The 14,092-nt window shown below is 46.7% G+C and overlaps 1 protein-coding gene across 8 annotated transcripts in view; it reads left to right on the top strand.

Annotated features, from left to right (window-relative positions):
- Positions 1–14,092, top strand: part of CUEDC1 (CUE domain containing 1) — a 56,390-nt gene that overhangs the window by 30,767 nt on the left and 11,531 nt on the right. For 7 of the 8 annotated variants that reach the window (XR_004427947.1, XR_004427946.1, XM_033171499.1 and 4 more), the window contains exons 3-6: positions 6,841–6,966; positions 7,753–7,967; positions 9,368–10,003; positions 12,478–12,605. Coding sequence is in view for 6 of the 8 variants with exons in the window: in XM_033171499.1 (XP_033027390.1) it covers positions 9,713–10,003; positions 12,478–12,605 (419 nt within the window). In the remaining 2 variants the exon portion in view is untranslated. The remainder of the gene's footprint in view (positions 1–6,840; positions 6,967–7,752; positions 7,968–9,367; positions 10,004–12,477; positions 12,606–14,092) is intronic. The other variant, XM_033171502.1, reaches the window with a different exon arrangement.

Below are 14,092 nucleotides of genomic sequence, written 5' to 3'. Positions count from 1 at the left end.
TTATTTTATCAGAGTTAGAGGCCAGCACTCTGCTCCTCCTTCCCCATGTTTTGATGGCATGACAGCAATGCTCTGAATTGGCACCGGATAGCCAGGAGCTGCCATTTTAATTTCCCACAATGCCCCAGAGTGATAATTCTTCAGTTGCATTGTGGGTAATTTAAATGGTGGCTCTCAGGCTCGAGACCATTTTGAAATGGAGGGAGAGAGGCCAAGCAGATGTCGGTTTGATATGCTGCCACCAGGACCCTTGTAAGCAGGGTCTGGCCTTCGTAGTAATGACACCCTCAGTGTAGTGGGCAAGAATTTGGGCCTCTGCTTGTGACATATATGGTTTTGCCTATCTCTGTTTTAATGTCACTGAAAGTGAGTGGCTGGCCCAAGGTCACTCAGAGAGCTTCATGGACAGGTCTTCTACCTTAGAATCATAGAATTGTAGAGTTGGAAAGAACTCCAAAGGCTATCTAGTCCAACCTCCAGCAACTTTCTGTGATTTTGAAGGTGAACGCAAAACTACTTCAGCAAGTCATTAAACAACGTCTACTCTTTGAGGCTCCAGTACTTTGGCTACCTCATGAGAAGAGAAGACTCCCTGGAAAAGACCCTGATGTTGGGAAAGATGGAGGGCACAAGGAGAAGGGGACGACAGAGGATGAGATGGTTGGACAGTGTTCTTGAAGCGACTGGCATGAGTTTGGCCAAACTGCGGGAGGCAGTGGAGGATAGGGGTGCCTGGCGTGCTCTGGTCCATGGTGTCATGAAGAGTCGGACATGACTGAACGACATGACTGAACGACTGAACAACAACAACAACTCTTTCCAGTCTTCTGTCATTTAGCAGCACTTCTAGGGATGGGGGATAAATTAGATCCAGTTTGCATTTAAAGGCGAACCTACCTAATTCACAGTCCCCAAAACAGTACCTGAACTGAAACACAGACATTCTTCAAAATGGGCTCGTGTTTAAATTTTGCAATTCAGTTCTCCAGCTAAGGAATGCGTACAAAATGCGTATATTGGTGAAAATACATGATATTGGGCAAAACTGCTTTGCAAATATGTGCCTATTAGGAGAAATTCGCACAAAGATGCTGATGAATGAGACCTTTACTTTTTTCAACAAAACAAACAAAAATAAATCAGAAACTTATATGCAGATGTGGAGAACTGAAGACTGAAAAAATAAGAAACGGAGAGACGCTGAAATTGACAGTTCTAAGGTGAGGCTCTTTTGTACAACACTGAGCTTGGTAGGCTTAGTAGGTTCATTTTTGCAGCCTTCTGCTCACTGTGTGTGTGGGATTATGCTCCCAGACAGCCCTGGTAAGGAGGACAGAGGGGAGTTTCCATGACCGGCCTCTGCCACCTCTGCAAACCAAAGACAGGTGTTCGAGGTCTGAGCCGATGTGGTATTAAATGCTTTGGACTCCCACATACGAAGATCAGCAATCAGGAATCCGCACAACTCACGTAGGCCTGTCCAGGTCTGCGGCACAATGACGCAAAGGACAGGGAGCCAAACGTATGCCATGGATGTGTGACCCAGTTTTGCCTTTCGGAGGGAACGTCTTGTCAACTTTTTGCTGGTGTGAACTGTTCGTAGCGACGCCATTCTTCAGAATTCAGCTGCTGCTCCAGAGTCTTGAGGGGTTACATATGGGAGGGCATGTGTGGCGTGCATGCATCTTCTTTTTAGTGTACCCATTGGCAAATGCATCCATGTTGACACTTAAGGCCACATCCAGACCATCCGCACTCTCATACCTCTTTAAACTGTCATAGCTTTCCCCAAAGTATCCTGGGGGGCTGTAGTTTGTTACAGGTGCCGAGAGTTGTGCGGAGACCCAGCTACAATTCCCAGAGTTCCCTGCAAAGACGGATGAATTGTTAAACTACTGTGGGAATTATAGCTCTGGGACCTAAGTGTCTAGGAAGCTGCCTTATCAGCAGGCCAGATCAGTGACCCATCTAGCCCAATATTTGCTATACAGTGGTACACCTTGAGTTACAAACTTAATTCGTTCCGGAGGTCCGTTCTTAACCTGAAACTGTTCTTAACCTGAAGTACCACTTTAGCTAATGGGGCCTCCCGCTGCCGCTGCGCCGCCAGAGCACAATTTCTGTTCTTATCCTGAAGCAAAGTTCTTAACCTGAAGCGTTATTTCTGGGTTAGCGGAGTCTGTAACCTGAAGCGTATGTAACCTGAGTTACCACTGTAGTGACTAGCAGCTAATCTCTAGACTTTCAGGGCAAGTTTACCTCATAACTCTGCCTAGAGAGGCCATTGGGGATTGAATCTGGGACTATCCGCATGGAAACCCAGATGCTGTACAGTCCTTTTCCTGTCTCAGCTGCCTGGTGGCCCTCTCGATGCCAGTGAATTGGTGCTATGGAGTTCACTCCCACAAGATGTAGTTCGGGCCACCTACTTGGAATGGCTTTAAAAGAGGACCTGGACAAAATTTGTCAGTGGCTACCAGCTACAATGGTCATGCTCTGCCTCCATGGTTGGGGGCAGTGAATACCAGTTTCTGGAACAGCAGGGTAGAGGGCTCTTGTGTTCAGGCCCTGCTTGATGTTTTCCCACAGAAATCTGGTTGGCCGCTGTGAGGATGCTGGACTGGATGGGCCATTATTCATTATTTATTGTATTTCTATACCGCCCTTCATACAAGAATCCTGACAGGGCGGTTTACAATATGAAAACACAAACATACACACCATAGTAACAAACAGAAACAATATCCCACCAACCCCCACATTATTTTACTGTTATTGTGTTATGTTCAATTCAGTTAAAATATCAACAGCTTCTGTTTTTCTACTTCTACTGGTCAACTGTTATCCGGATGCAACCGCTGGCTTCATCTCGCTTTTTTTAATATTTAGCAGTCATGTATGCCTTCCTTTATAAGCAATTTTTTTAAAAAAGTGCTTCCTTAATGTTGTTCCATTAATCCCCTTCTTGAATTGGAGGGCTGGAAAGCTAATCAGGTCATGTGGAGCGGGATTGGTTTACAAATAATTAGCAGAGGATTTTGCTCCAAATATCAGAAGCTAGGAGGAGAACCCCACAGCAGAAAATTTAAGTTGATGAACATGGTCTCTTAGCCAGATTTTTAAACTAAATGGTTTAATTGTCTCTTCCCCTCCCCCCCCGGCTAAAGCACTCTCAGTGATTTTTGTTTGCTTGCGTAGAATAATGGCTTCCAACCTGAGAGCAGCAAGGCTTCCATGCCACTGCGTAATAAAGCGCCATAATGAACAGGTGATGTGGCCATGGATAGCAATTGGTGGAGGGGAGGAGCAAAATGGTAGTCTGTCCTAGCTGAGCCAATGGAGGGTCCCTCCCTGTATCACCTCTCCCTCATTGACCGCCAGCTGGCCACCCAGCCTCTGCTTAAAAACCTCCAATGAAGGAGAGTCCGCAACCTCCCATAGGAGTCTGTTCCACTGTCAAACAGCTCTTATTGTCAGAAAGTTCCTATATTGTCCGAATCTCCTGTCTTGTAACTTGAATCCATTGGTTCGGGTCCTGCCCTCCAGAGCAGTTGAAAACAAGCTTGCTCCATCTTCCATGTGACAGCCCTATAGATATTTGAAAATGGCTATGAGATCGCCTCTCAGTCTCCTCTTTACCAGGCCAAACATACCCAACTCCCTCAACCATTCCTCATAAGGCTTGGTTTAAAAAACACTTTATCATCTAGGTTGCCCTCGTCTGCACACGTTCCAGCTTGCCAACATCCTTCTTAAACTGTGGTGCCCAGAACTGAACACAGTACTCTAGGTGTGGTCTGACCAAGGCACAATAGAATAGTACTATTACTTCCCTTGATCTGGACACTTAACTTCTGTTGATGCAGCCTAGAATAGCATTAACTTTTTTTGCTGCTGCATCAGACCCGTCTCCTCGCTTTGTCCTGGGGCAGGCGCTCACCAGCATAAAAAACAAGGTTGCTGCTGGCGAGCACATTTCTGGTCTTTTCTGCAAGGGTTCTTGAGAATTTCCAACATTTCTTTGCACTGGAATGTGTGGAATAGCTTTGAATGGAGCGCGTGGGAGGCTTTATTGGCCCGATGAAAACCTGCACACATGCCAAAAGCTGTGAATGAACAGTTAACATGCCTGTGTGGGGGGAGAAGCATGTGTTCAAGGGCCCTCTATGAGGCATTCGTGGACAAATTGCAGAAGGGCGCAATATGGTTTTGATCCGTTTTGAAAAATGGCAGCGGGTGCGTGCCAGGTTTTTTTCTAGGGCCGTCTGCGTAATGGTGAGGGTGATTATTATCCAGGCGCTGTTCTGTATTATCCAAGTGGGGGGAATGGAATGACATAGAAACCGTGAACACCTAGCTGTTTCCACTAACGGGGGTGGGGGGCAGGGGGTTTATATTGAAATAATGCCAGGCGATCAACCAGGTTGCTGCATTTCAGGGTATGAAAGAGAATAATTCCCCATCTTGCTGGGAGCCGACAGCTGTGCTACAGCTGTAATCCTGCTCTGATTGACCTCCATGCTTAGAGACTGCCTACCTCAGAGTGCCAGATGCCAAGGGCAAGCAGCAGAGGATGCCCCATCTCCCTGGAAGCTGCTGGGTGCAGAGAAAAACATTGGACTGGATGGGACCTTTTGGCCTAGTCCAGCAGGGTTGTCTTCTTATAAGCCCCCAGAGAGAGTGCCTAGAACAAGAGTGGGGATCCTCAATCCCTGGGGGGCTGAATGTGGCCCTCCAGGCATTTCTGTCTGGCCCTCAGAACCGTCCCTGGCCCAGGCAGAGGTTTGTTCCAGCTCTGCCTGGAGATGTAGTGGATTGAATCTTGGACCTTCTGAATGTGAAGCAGATAACCCAGTCAGTTAGAGCATGGTGCTGATAATGCCAAGGTTGCAGGTTCAATCCCCATTTGGGACAGCTGCATATTCCTGCATTGCAGGGGGTTGGACTAGATGATCCTCAGGGTCCCTTTGAACTCTACAATTCTTCCTTCCTTCCTTCCTTGTAGCTGAGCCCACTCTTTTGAGCTAAGACACTTTTCTGATATGTAAACTGGGAAGTCCCATCGCCTTTGCTGGAATGCCTCTTTCTGGAGGCATGCTAAATTCACGTCCAGCGGTGAACAATACAAAGCAAAAGTTGTTCATGCAAGTGAGCACTCAGAACAGGATGCAAAAGAGACACGGGTGAACCAGTTTTGTCCCTCAGCGAGCTTGTAATAACCCGCTCCGCGGCACCTTGGAGATGTTCACTTAATTGAATTCAGTCTTCCGTCAGCTTAACGTCCCTTTGCTTGGTTGTTAATGAGGCTGGTACTAAGGCTCCTTGGCTCCTTCCCCAGCTTGCAGCAGGAAAGCTCCAAAGGCTTGCATGGAAATGTTCAATTTGCTTGGGCTATTCCTTGAAATCCATTCAAAAGGCAAAGCATCTGCAAGGCATATGAACGTTGGGCCTGCAGAGAAGTAGCCACCTTGAAACATAACAGAAGTGGTTTCTTTTCTTTTTTCTTTTTTAAAGGACCTCTCCAGATGTCTTTTATTGTGCATTCATGATTATTTGTGCTCACAATGGTTTTGGGGCAGGTATATACAATCCCACTTTGCTCCTGCGAAAGTTTCGAAGCAGACACGCTGCCTTTATTTCCAATTGGTGCCTTTCGCATAACGTCCTGCTGAAACCCTGTAACTTTATATACCACAGATGTTACGCTTTCATGGTGCTATAGCGGAGGAGTGACCCTCCCAATGGCAAAAATGTAACATCAGGGAATCATCACAGAACAACTAATAAAGTTGAATGATGTGTAGATGGTCCAGTATATTGGTGGTCCAGTATATTGGTGGTCCACCACCAATGCACTGTTATTGCATCAATGACGTGATGCAGAATACTCCTGGCAAGAAAGCAAAAACCCTTTAGCCTGTAGGTATTCGTCCAATGTGTTTTTAAAAGCCACACCACTGTGGGACAGCCTCCCATGCTCAACCCAACTTTCTCACCAGAGTGTCTTCGTATGAAGGTTGGTGACCAAACCACTTGGTTGAGAACAAACTCGCATATGAAGCATGAGAAAGGCCACACCCACCCAAGGCCCAGTTTCTGTAGCTCCCACGCTATTGTGTAAAAACTAGACTGGAACTGTTCCAAGCTCTGCTAATCTGGAACACATAAAACCTGGTCTGGATTCCCACCACCACCTCCCAGAATAAGGGCTACACCAGGAGTGTTTGTTTGAGGAGGATCTCCGGTATACTCATGCACTCCCCCCCCGGAGGATTCTGGGTTGTTTTAGAGGGTCCCAGCTGTAACTGCCTGTGGTTTCTTTATTTTCTGGCCAGTGGATCAGGGAGCTGGTGCTTAATCTATGAGGCTCCCTGCTCAAGACCCACTGAGCAGAAGGGCTCTGTGGATTATGCCCTATGGGTCAGACCTCTCTGTGGATCCTTTAACAACCTTTGACAAATTGTTTTCTAGTTACTGCTAACGTGATAAAACGAAGCTCTCTTAAAATTTCCTGAGTACGGCAGGTATGAAGAAATTGGGATGGCATATTTACAAGATGCAATAATTGTGCTTGGAGCACTTCACTCTTAATATTAATCGCCAGTCTGCAAACTGTCACTGCCCTGCAACACCCCCACATAGGTTTTGCACAATTTGAAATAGCAAAATGCACCCTGAATTCACACTGAAAGTTGTTGGGGAAGGTTTGTCTACACCCCAACCTTGTTTTGTTGGTTGGGGTCTTGTTTTTGCCGCTTTACTTTCCCTGCGAAACATTCCCCCACAACCGTTCAGCAAACCAAGGAATGACATAGCACTAACACAAGCATTTTCTTACAGGTTGCTATGGTTCCCCCACTCTCGGTCTGAACAGGCAATGAAAGAATCTCCCTCTCTTGGTAACAAGTAGCTTTCTTGGAATCACTGGAGAATGAGATGGCGGTGCGGCCCCTGTGAATTGTCCCGGTAAGTCTTCTATGTATTCCAAAACAGTTCAGCTGAAAACACAAGGGTCCCCCCCCCCAATAAATTCATTTTATAAGAGTCCTGCAGTGACAGACCATAATCAAAATCATAATGTAATTGAAAAATCCGCTGGAATATACACTCTTCAGTAAGCACCAGAAGTTCTGGCCTCAGTTGCATGACATCAGATTCACAATGGCCCCTGGTGGCTATGAGCTGTGCATCTGAGCCATGAGGGGAAGAGCATAGGCAGATGGTGCAAGCTTTTGAGCAGCACGATATGGGGCTGGCAGCACTCTGCCCCCAACAGCAGCCTCCAAGGCAGGGCAAAAAGGACCAATTAGACAAGCCTCCCTTTTCTGAAATCAGAAGAGCCCTGCTAGATCAGACCAGAGGTGTCTCTAGGCCAGCGTTTCTCAATTTGCAAGGTTTTTTTCTTTTTCATGACAATTCATCAGCATTTCAATGCAGCTGCCCTCCATACATTCTACCCAGCCCTCAGAATTCACTCCAGCCCTCACCGCTCACTGGCCTTACTTCACACCCCTGCAGTTCCCTGCTTGTAGAGCAGTGCTTTCCAAACTTCGGTCTCCAGCTGTTGTTGGACTACAACTCCCATCATCCCTGACCACAGGTCCTGCAAGCTAGGGATGATGGGAATTGTAGTCCAACAATAGCTGGGGACCCACGTTTTGCAGGGAGTCCCATAGTGGGGGGAATTGGAGCAGACAACAGGCAAAGCTGACTCATTCTCTTTTTGTCCCCATCCTGTTTCCCGTTGCCTAGTTCTACAAGGGCAACACAGACTATAAGGAGGAGGGAGCTGGAAGGCAGGGCTACCTCCTGGACTGGATGTAAGAAGTCAGCCAGGCAGGTGGAGGCTGAGTTCAGACTGAGGTTAGTGGGGCAGCGCCCCACTCGTCCTACCAGACCAGCCTCCCGTGTTTCCAAGAATAATTCAGAGCGTTAAAAGGCTGCAGTTTTATCGCTGACATGAATCGGTTAGTACAAGAGCAGAACATCTGTGCATAATATGTGTGCGTGATAAGAGAATTGTTAACGCATGGATAAATTTTGCAGCTTATTGCTTTGCCTAATGGTGTTAAGTCTGCCTGTATGCTGACTCGCTAAGAGGTTATAATGACATTTCTTTTTTCTTTGTGTATACACACACACACAAAATTAATATGGTTCTATTATCTCGTTGGCTTTTGAAATCTTCCGCCTGCCACATAATGGAAATGAGATAATGTGATGGAACGCTCCCCCCCCCAAAAAAAAACTCTGCCCAATTCATTCCTGGTGTAATTTCATCCATCAGTGGAGTCTGTACCAGAAATAAATGGTATTTTCTTTCTGTGTTTTCGAAGGGGGAAAAGGCAATACTAATAATTGAATTTTTGGTGCTTTCTGCTGTTGTGGATTTGAGGTATTTAACAGCAAAGCAAAATACTGTGGGTTGCGTCTAGTGTTAAGTCATGCTCAGAGTTAGACCAGTTGAAAATAATGGGCATATTTAACACAGGTCCATTGGGCAGTATCCAGCAAACGTGTCCTTTCAGTTCATGGATTTCTGCTTTCGCTGCCTTTTCTTCCCCATGCATGCCCCGTGCCCTTAGTGCTACGTTGGGTACAACCCACCAACTTCAGCTTGGAATAGAACTTGCTTGAATACAACCCTGTGAGGCACATTTCTGCAACATGTTTTCCTATCCATTTAGTTTCTGTGTGCTTTATATATTTTCTTTTTGACACTGAAATCAACACAACCAACGTAGCAAATAGAGAGTTGTTTAATTTTCCTGCTATGCAGTTGTGGACACATTTATTCATTTGTTTTAAATTAAACACTTTCTCTAGTATCTTCTTCCTTTTTGATGCTGCAAAAATCCATTTCATCTTGTTTTTTAAACACATTTATATCCAGGGTTGCCAGCCTCTCATTTCAAAAGCAAGAGCCGTAGCTCATTAGTAGCATCTGCCTTGCATGCAGAAGATCCCAGGTTGAATCCCCAGCATCTTCAGGGAGGGCTGGGGGAGACTCCCTGTTTGAAACCCTAGGGAACTGCTGCCAGTCAGTGTCGACAATACTGAGCTAGATACCAACAGGTCTGACTCAGTATGATCCTAAAAGTAATGACACACTTGGAGGAGGCAAGAGGCATAGCCAACACGAAACCTCCCTCTGTCATTATACCAGAACTCGGGGACATCCAAGGAAGTGGAAAGTTTGGTTAGATATTTGAATAAATTTTAATTGAGGATTTCCACCCCCAAACTTAGTTCAAATTCTGCCAATTCCCAGTTGTCTCATGAGTTGTGTGGGCAGGTGAACCATTTAAAACCAGCTATCTCTGGTTACATTTCTCACACAAAATAAAAAAATCTTTTTATTTTTCAGTCAAACATGCTTTTGAGGCTTTGGACGCCGTACTGAAGGGCCTTCTCTCAGACTTCCTCCTGTGGTAGAGTCACCGTGGTCCGAAATTCTCCAGGCATATTCAGCAGCGTTGCGCTTTGGCACCGCCAATGTCCCGCCATTTTGTTGTGGATTACTGGCTAGCGGCGCTGGAAGATGTCGACGTAGCTTCTTGACAACAAATCTGGAAGGCAGACTGCGTGCCTCCTCACCTTTTCTTCCTCCTGGCCTGGGGATTTATACGTTTATTCTATTTCCTTCCTTTCTACCTCAAAAGCTGGTTTGAAAAAAAAAAGTCTAAACATTTTCCAAAAGCAGTTATCAAAAATGACAAGTCTGTTCCGGCGGAGCAGCAGCAATGGCAGCTCGAGGAGCGGCTCCTCTGCCCAGGAACTCAACAACAGCCGCCCCGCGAGGCAAGTCCGGCGGCTGGAATTCAACCAGGCCATGGAAGATTTCAAGACTATGTTCCCCAACATGGATTACGACATCATTGAATGTGTCTTGAGGGCGAACAATGGCGCAGTGGACGCCACCATTGACCAGCTGTTGCAGATGAACTTAGACGGCAGCGGGTATGATGACAGCTCGGATTCAGATGACAGTATTCCTCCTGAGGTAAAACTCACTGCATTGTGGGACAATGGTGGGTCTGGCTCCATCTTCCAAGGAGGCCGTATTCAAAGCTCCCTCTGGTGGATCCCTCCTTATGCTTGCATGCCATGCATACCTAACATGGCGGTGCTTCTTCGATTGCTGCTGGGTGTCCTCTGTTTTTACTGCCCATAATTGCTGTGGGGCATTGTGTGAAGTGAAAATGGCAGCTGAATACTGGGGGGAATGGGAGAATCCAATGAAAGGTGCCAAGGCTGGTGCCAGCTGTGATGCTGTGTGGTGAAACCAGGCCTGGGTGTTTGCTAGCTAATGTTCCAGGGGTCGGTTGTTTTTCTTGTGTGGAGAAAATAAAACCAGAGGATTTGGGGGAGCAGGGGACTATGGAGTCAACAAACTGGACTGTGATTGCTGAGGTGGTGGTTGTATTTTATACTTTGGTTGTATTTACATTTTGTCATGCTGCTTTGCTTCTAATCAGTGAATATCCTGTAACTTGCTGCGGAAAGCCTGAAACTTTTTAGACCCCAAATGTTCTGGTTCTCTCCCCTCCCAACATTTGCTGCATTAATGCCATGTGGTAGCATTGGAGAAGCATCGTGGAATGACTGATAGAGCGGAATAAACCCGCCACTAATGCACTGTTGCTGCGTGAGGAACGTATTACTTTATCAGTCTGTGTTTCGCACACTACTCCAAATGTGGTCACACCATGGATTTGTATAACAACATTAGGATATTGGGTTCCTTTTCATACTGGGTCAGTGTCCTTCCTTGAGCTCTCCACTGTGATTGACTACAAGGTCTCCTGTTCCTGGTCAGCCACTGCCAGTTCAGACCACACGCTGGTTTACAGGTTTGGGGCTCTCCTATGAATAAAAAAAGAGCACAAGAGTTATAGGGCATTAAAGGATAACATCTCCTGCCCCTATGCAGACCTTAAGAATGGCAGTAGGAAAAACTATGTGCAAGAGCTTTGCAGTGCAGAAAAAGATAAGGCGGAAGGGGGGGGGGAGAGAGAAAGGGGTGGATGACAACAGCCGAGCAGCCATGGTGAGATGAAGCCAACGGCCTCACATTCTTTCAAAGCAGATCTGACAAGGGCAGGCTGTGTGTCGCGCTTGGTTAGAGGGACAACTGCAAGCGGGTTTCATGTTGCGTGAATAGCTCGACTATTTGCGGATTTGAAAACATCCCGGCAAGATGATAGCACAAGCTCCATGCTCCAAAGCTGCCAGGATCTTGGTGGAGTTGAAACTCTTTTATTTTTTATTTTTGCTCTAGTAGCAGGAGACGTCGGGTGTGGAGGGGCACGTCCTGCCTTGGGGTGACTTAAGGCCAAGGGGCAGGTTGTCTGCCCAGTCTTGCAGTTCCCCCAGGGGTCTACCTGACTCACGGCCCTCGCAAGATGCATTCAGCCCACCAGCTGGGCACGGCAGGGCCTCCAGAGGGCAATGGGAGTCTGGTTGTGTCATGTGTTTGAGGCTGCAGAAGCAGAGGCGGTTGTGAAGCACCTGTCAGGCCCTGAAAGGTGGCTATTGAAGTGTATTTAGCTGTGTGGCATCATAAGATGCTTAACCTTGTTCTACTGCAGTGCTTTCCAAACTTGGGTCTCCAGCTGTTTTTGGACTACAATTCCCATCATCCCTAGCTAGCAGGACCAGTGGTCAGGGGGCCAAGGAGAGTTCTGGGGGCCAGGTAGAATGTACGGAGGACAACTGCATTGAAATGCTGATGAATTGTCATGAAAAAGAAACTGCAAATTGCTGCAGAAATGTGGAGAGTGAATTTAGGGTTGGAAAAATGAGAGGCTGAGTGGACGGAAAGTTCTTCCATGACTTGTCCCTTGCTGCCCCCTCCCTTAACCCCCATTTGCTACTTTTAACCTTCAGCTCCTTCTGCAGATCTTTTGAGTTCATTTTTCCTTTGGCCTCCTGCTGTCTCAGTTCCCACTTCCCCTACCCTTCATCTTGCAGAGTCACCAGTAGCCTTTTAAACAACAACAACAAATTAAGAGCTGCCTTCTTTTAGTGAAAGCGAGGAAGCCACATCCATGAGACCTCAGTGGGCATGTCATAGAATTTGGTCAGAAATGGGAGCATAAATTGTGACAATTTATATATATATTTTTGTCTGTTGTCGGGAACAGTATTTATGGTTGTATTTTTAGTCTGCAAACCTTATGTAAAGGATTGTGTTACTGTCTGTATTGTTTTTGACGTTGCCCTTCTACTGAAATGCATTAATATTAATTATGATATCAATTGCACAAGTTTTGGCCCTAGCAGATAGAGAGGCAGTTAACGTAGGTCTCAGCAGAAGTCAAACTGTAACAGAACAGAAACGCTGCTGATTGCAATGAGCACAATCACTGCCTCCTTTACATCCCTAGTCCTCACCGTTTCTGCACTTCTCGGATCTCTGTAATGTGCAAAGCCATTCTAAATTCTGTCTCCTTCTGCCTCTCTCATTTGATTCAGATCTTGGAACGGACTCTAGAACCTGACAGTTCAGATGAAGAGCCGCCTCCGGTTTACTCTCCCCCCTCCTATGACATGCACGTGTTTGACAGACAGTACCCACAGGCTCCCCCGACACCACCTCCCAGGTAAGCAGGCTAAACTCTTATTGGAAGTTCACAAAATTCTAATGCACTTTGTTCAGCAATCAGGCGACTTGCATGAGCTGTCCATCTGAGGCATAAAGTGCATTGCCTTGCAGGCCTAAGAGCGGAGTGAAAAAGAGCTGAATCCACAATATCTGGCCCACTAATCCAGTCTTGCAATTAAGCACTAGCCTGGTAGCCATAGGCAACCAGGAGTTTCATGTAAACAAGTGACCAGGCTGGCAGAGGAGGAATGGAATATTCCATCCTTCCTCTGTGCGTGCCACAGAAACCAAGCAGAGCAAAGCCCCCCTCCTCTGCACACAGTCTGTGGAGATTAGGAGAGCAGGGCAGGATGTTAGAAGCAGGGGTTTCATCACCAGCTGGAGATCACAGGCCTTTGGAAGCTACCCCCCCTCCCGCCCCGTCTTCAGCTAAAAGCAAGCCGCTAAGAGGATGCTTGAATGCAGGGACTCTCCTGGGCTATGTGGAACCGGCTGCTGTTTGCATCTCGGGATGTTGGAGGATTCCCACGCAAACAGAAACTGCTGCAGTTCATGTTTACGTCTGTAACCAGGAACGGAAATAATGCTGTTATACAAATCTATGGTGCAGCCGTATTTGGAATATTGTTCACAGTTGTGGTTTCCTCACTTCAAAAACGATATTGTGGACTTGCAAAGGGTTCAGAAAAGGGCGACCCAAATGATCGAGGGGGTGATACCCTATGAGGACAGGTTCAGTCTTTGGGACTTTTTAGTTTGGAGGAAAGGTGAGTAAGAGGTGACATGATGCAAGTTCATAAAATGATACATGGCGTGGAGCAACTAGATAGTGAAAAGCTTTTCTTCCTCTCTCATAAAACTAGAATCCACTGAAGCTGAACGCTGGAACATTCAGGACAAACAAAGGAAAGTTCTTGTTCATGCAGCACAGTGTTAAACTACGGTACTCCCTCCCACAGAAGGCACTGATGGTCACCAACTTGGATGGCTTTAAAAGAGGATTAGACAAATTGGTAGAGGAGGAGGCTATCAGTGGCTATAAGCCATGCTGGCTATACTCTGTCTGCATCGTCAGAAGCAGGAATGCTTTTGAAAACCAGTTGCTGGAAGAAGAAGAAGAGTTTGGATTTGATATCCCGCTTTATCACTACCCTAGGGAGTCTCAAAGCGGCTAACATTCTCCTTTCCCTTCCTCCCCCACAACAAACACTCAGTGAGGTGAGTGGGGCTGAGAGACTTCAGAGAAGTGTGACTAGCCCAAGGTCACCCAGCAGCTGCATGTAGAGGAGCGGAGACGCGAACCCGGTTCACCAGATTACGAGTCTACCGCTCTTAACCACTATACCACACTGGAAACCACAGGAGGCAACAATGCTTTTTTACTCTGGTCCTGCTTGACCGTTTCCCACAGGCATGTGGCTGGCCACTGTGAGAACAGGATGCTGGACTAGATGAGCCACTGGCCAGATCCAGCAAGCTCTTCTT

The sequence above is a fragment of the Lacerta agilis genome, chromosome 15 (genome assembly GCF_009819535.1).
Source record: "Lacerta agilis isolate rLacAgi1 chromosome 15, rLacAgi1.pri, whole genome shotgun sequence".
Classification (NCBI taxonomy): Eukaryota; Metazoa; Chordata; class Lepidosauria; order Squamata; family Lacertidae; genus Lacerta; species Lacerta agilis.
This window is presented reverse-complemented; position numbering and strand designations above follow the sequence as displayed.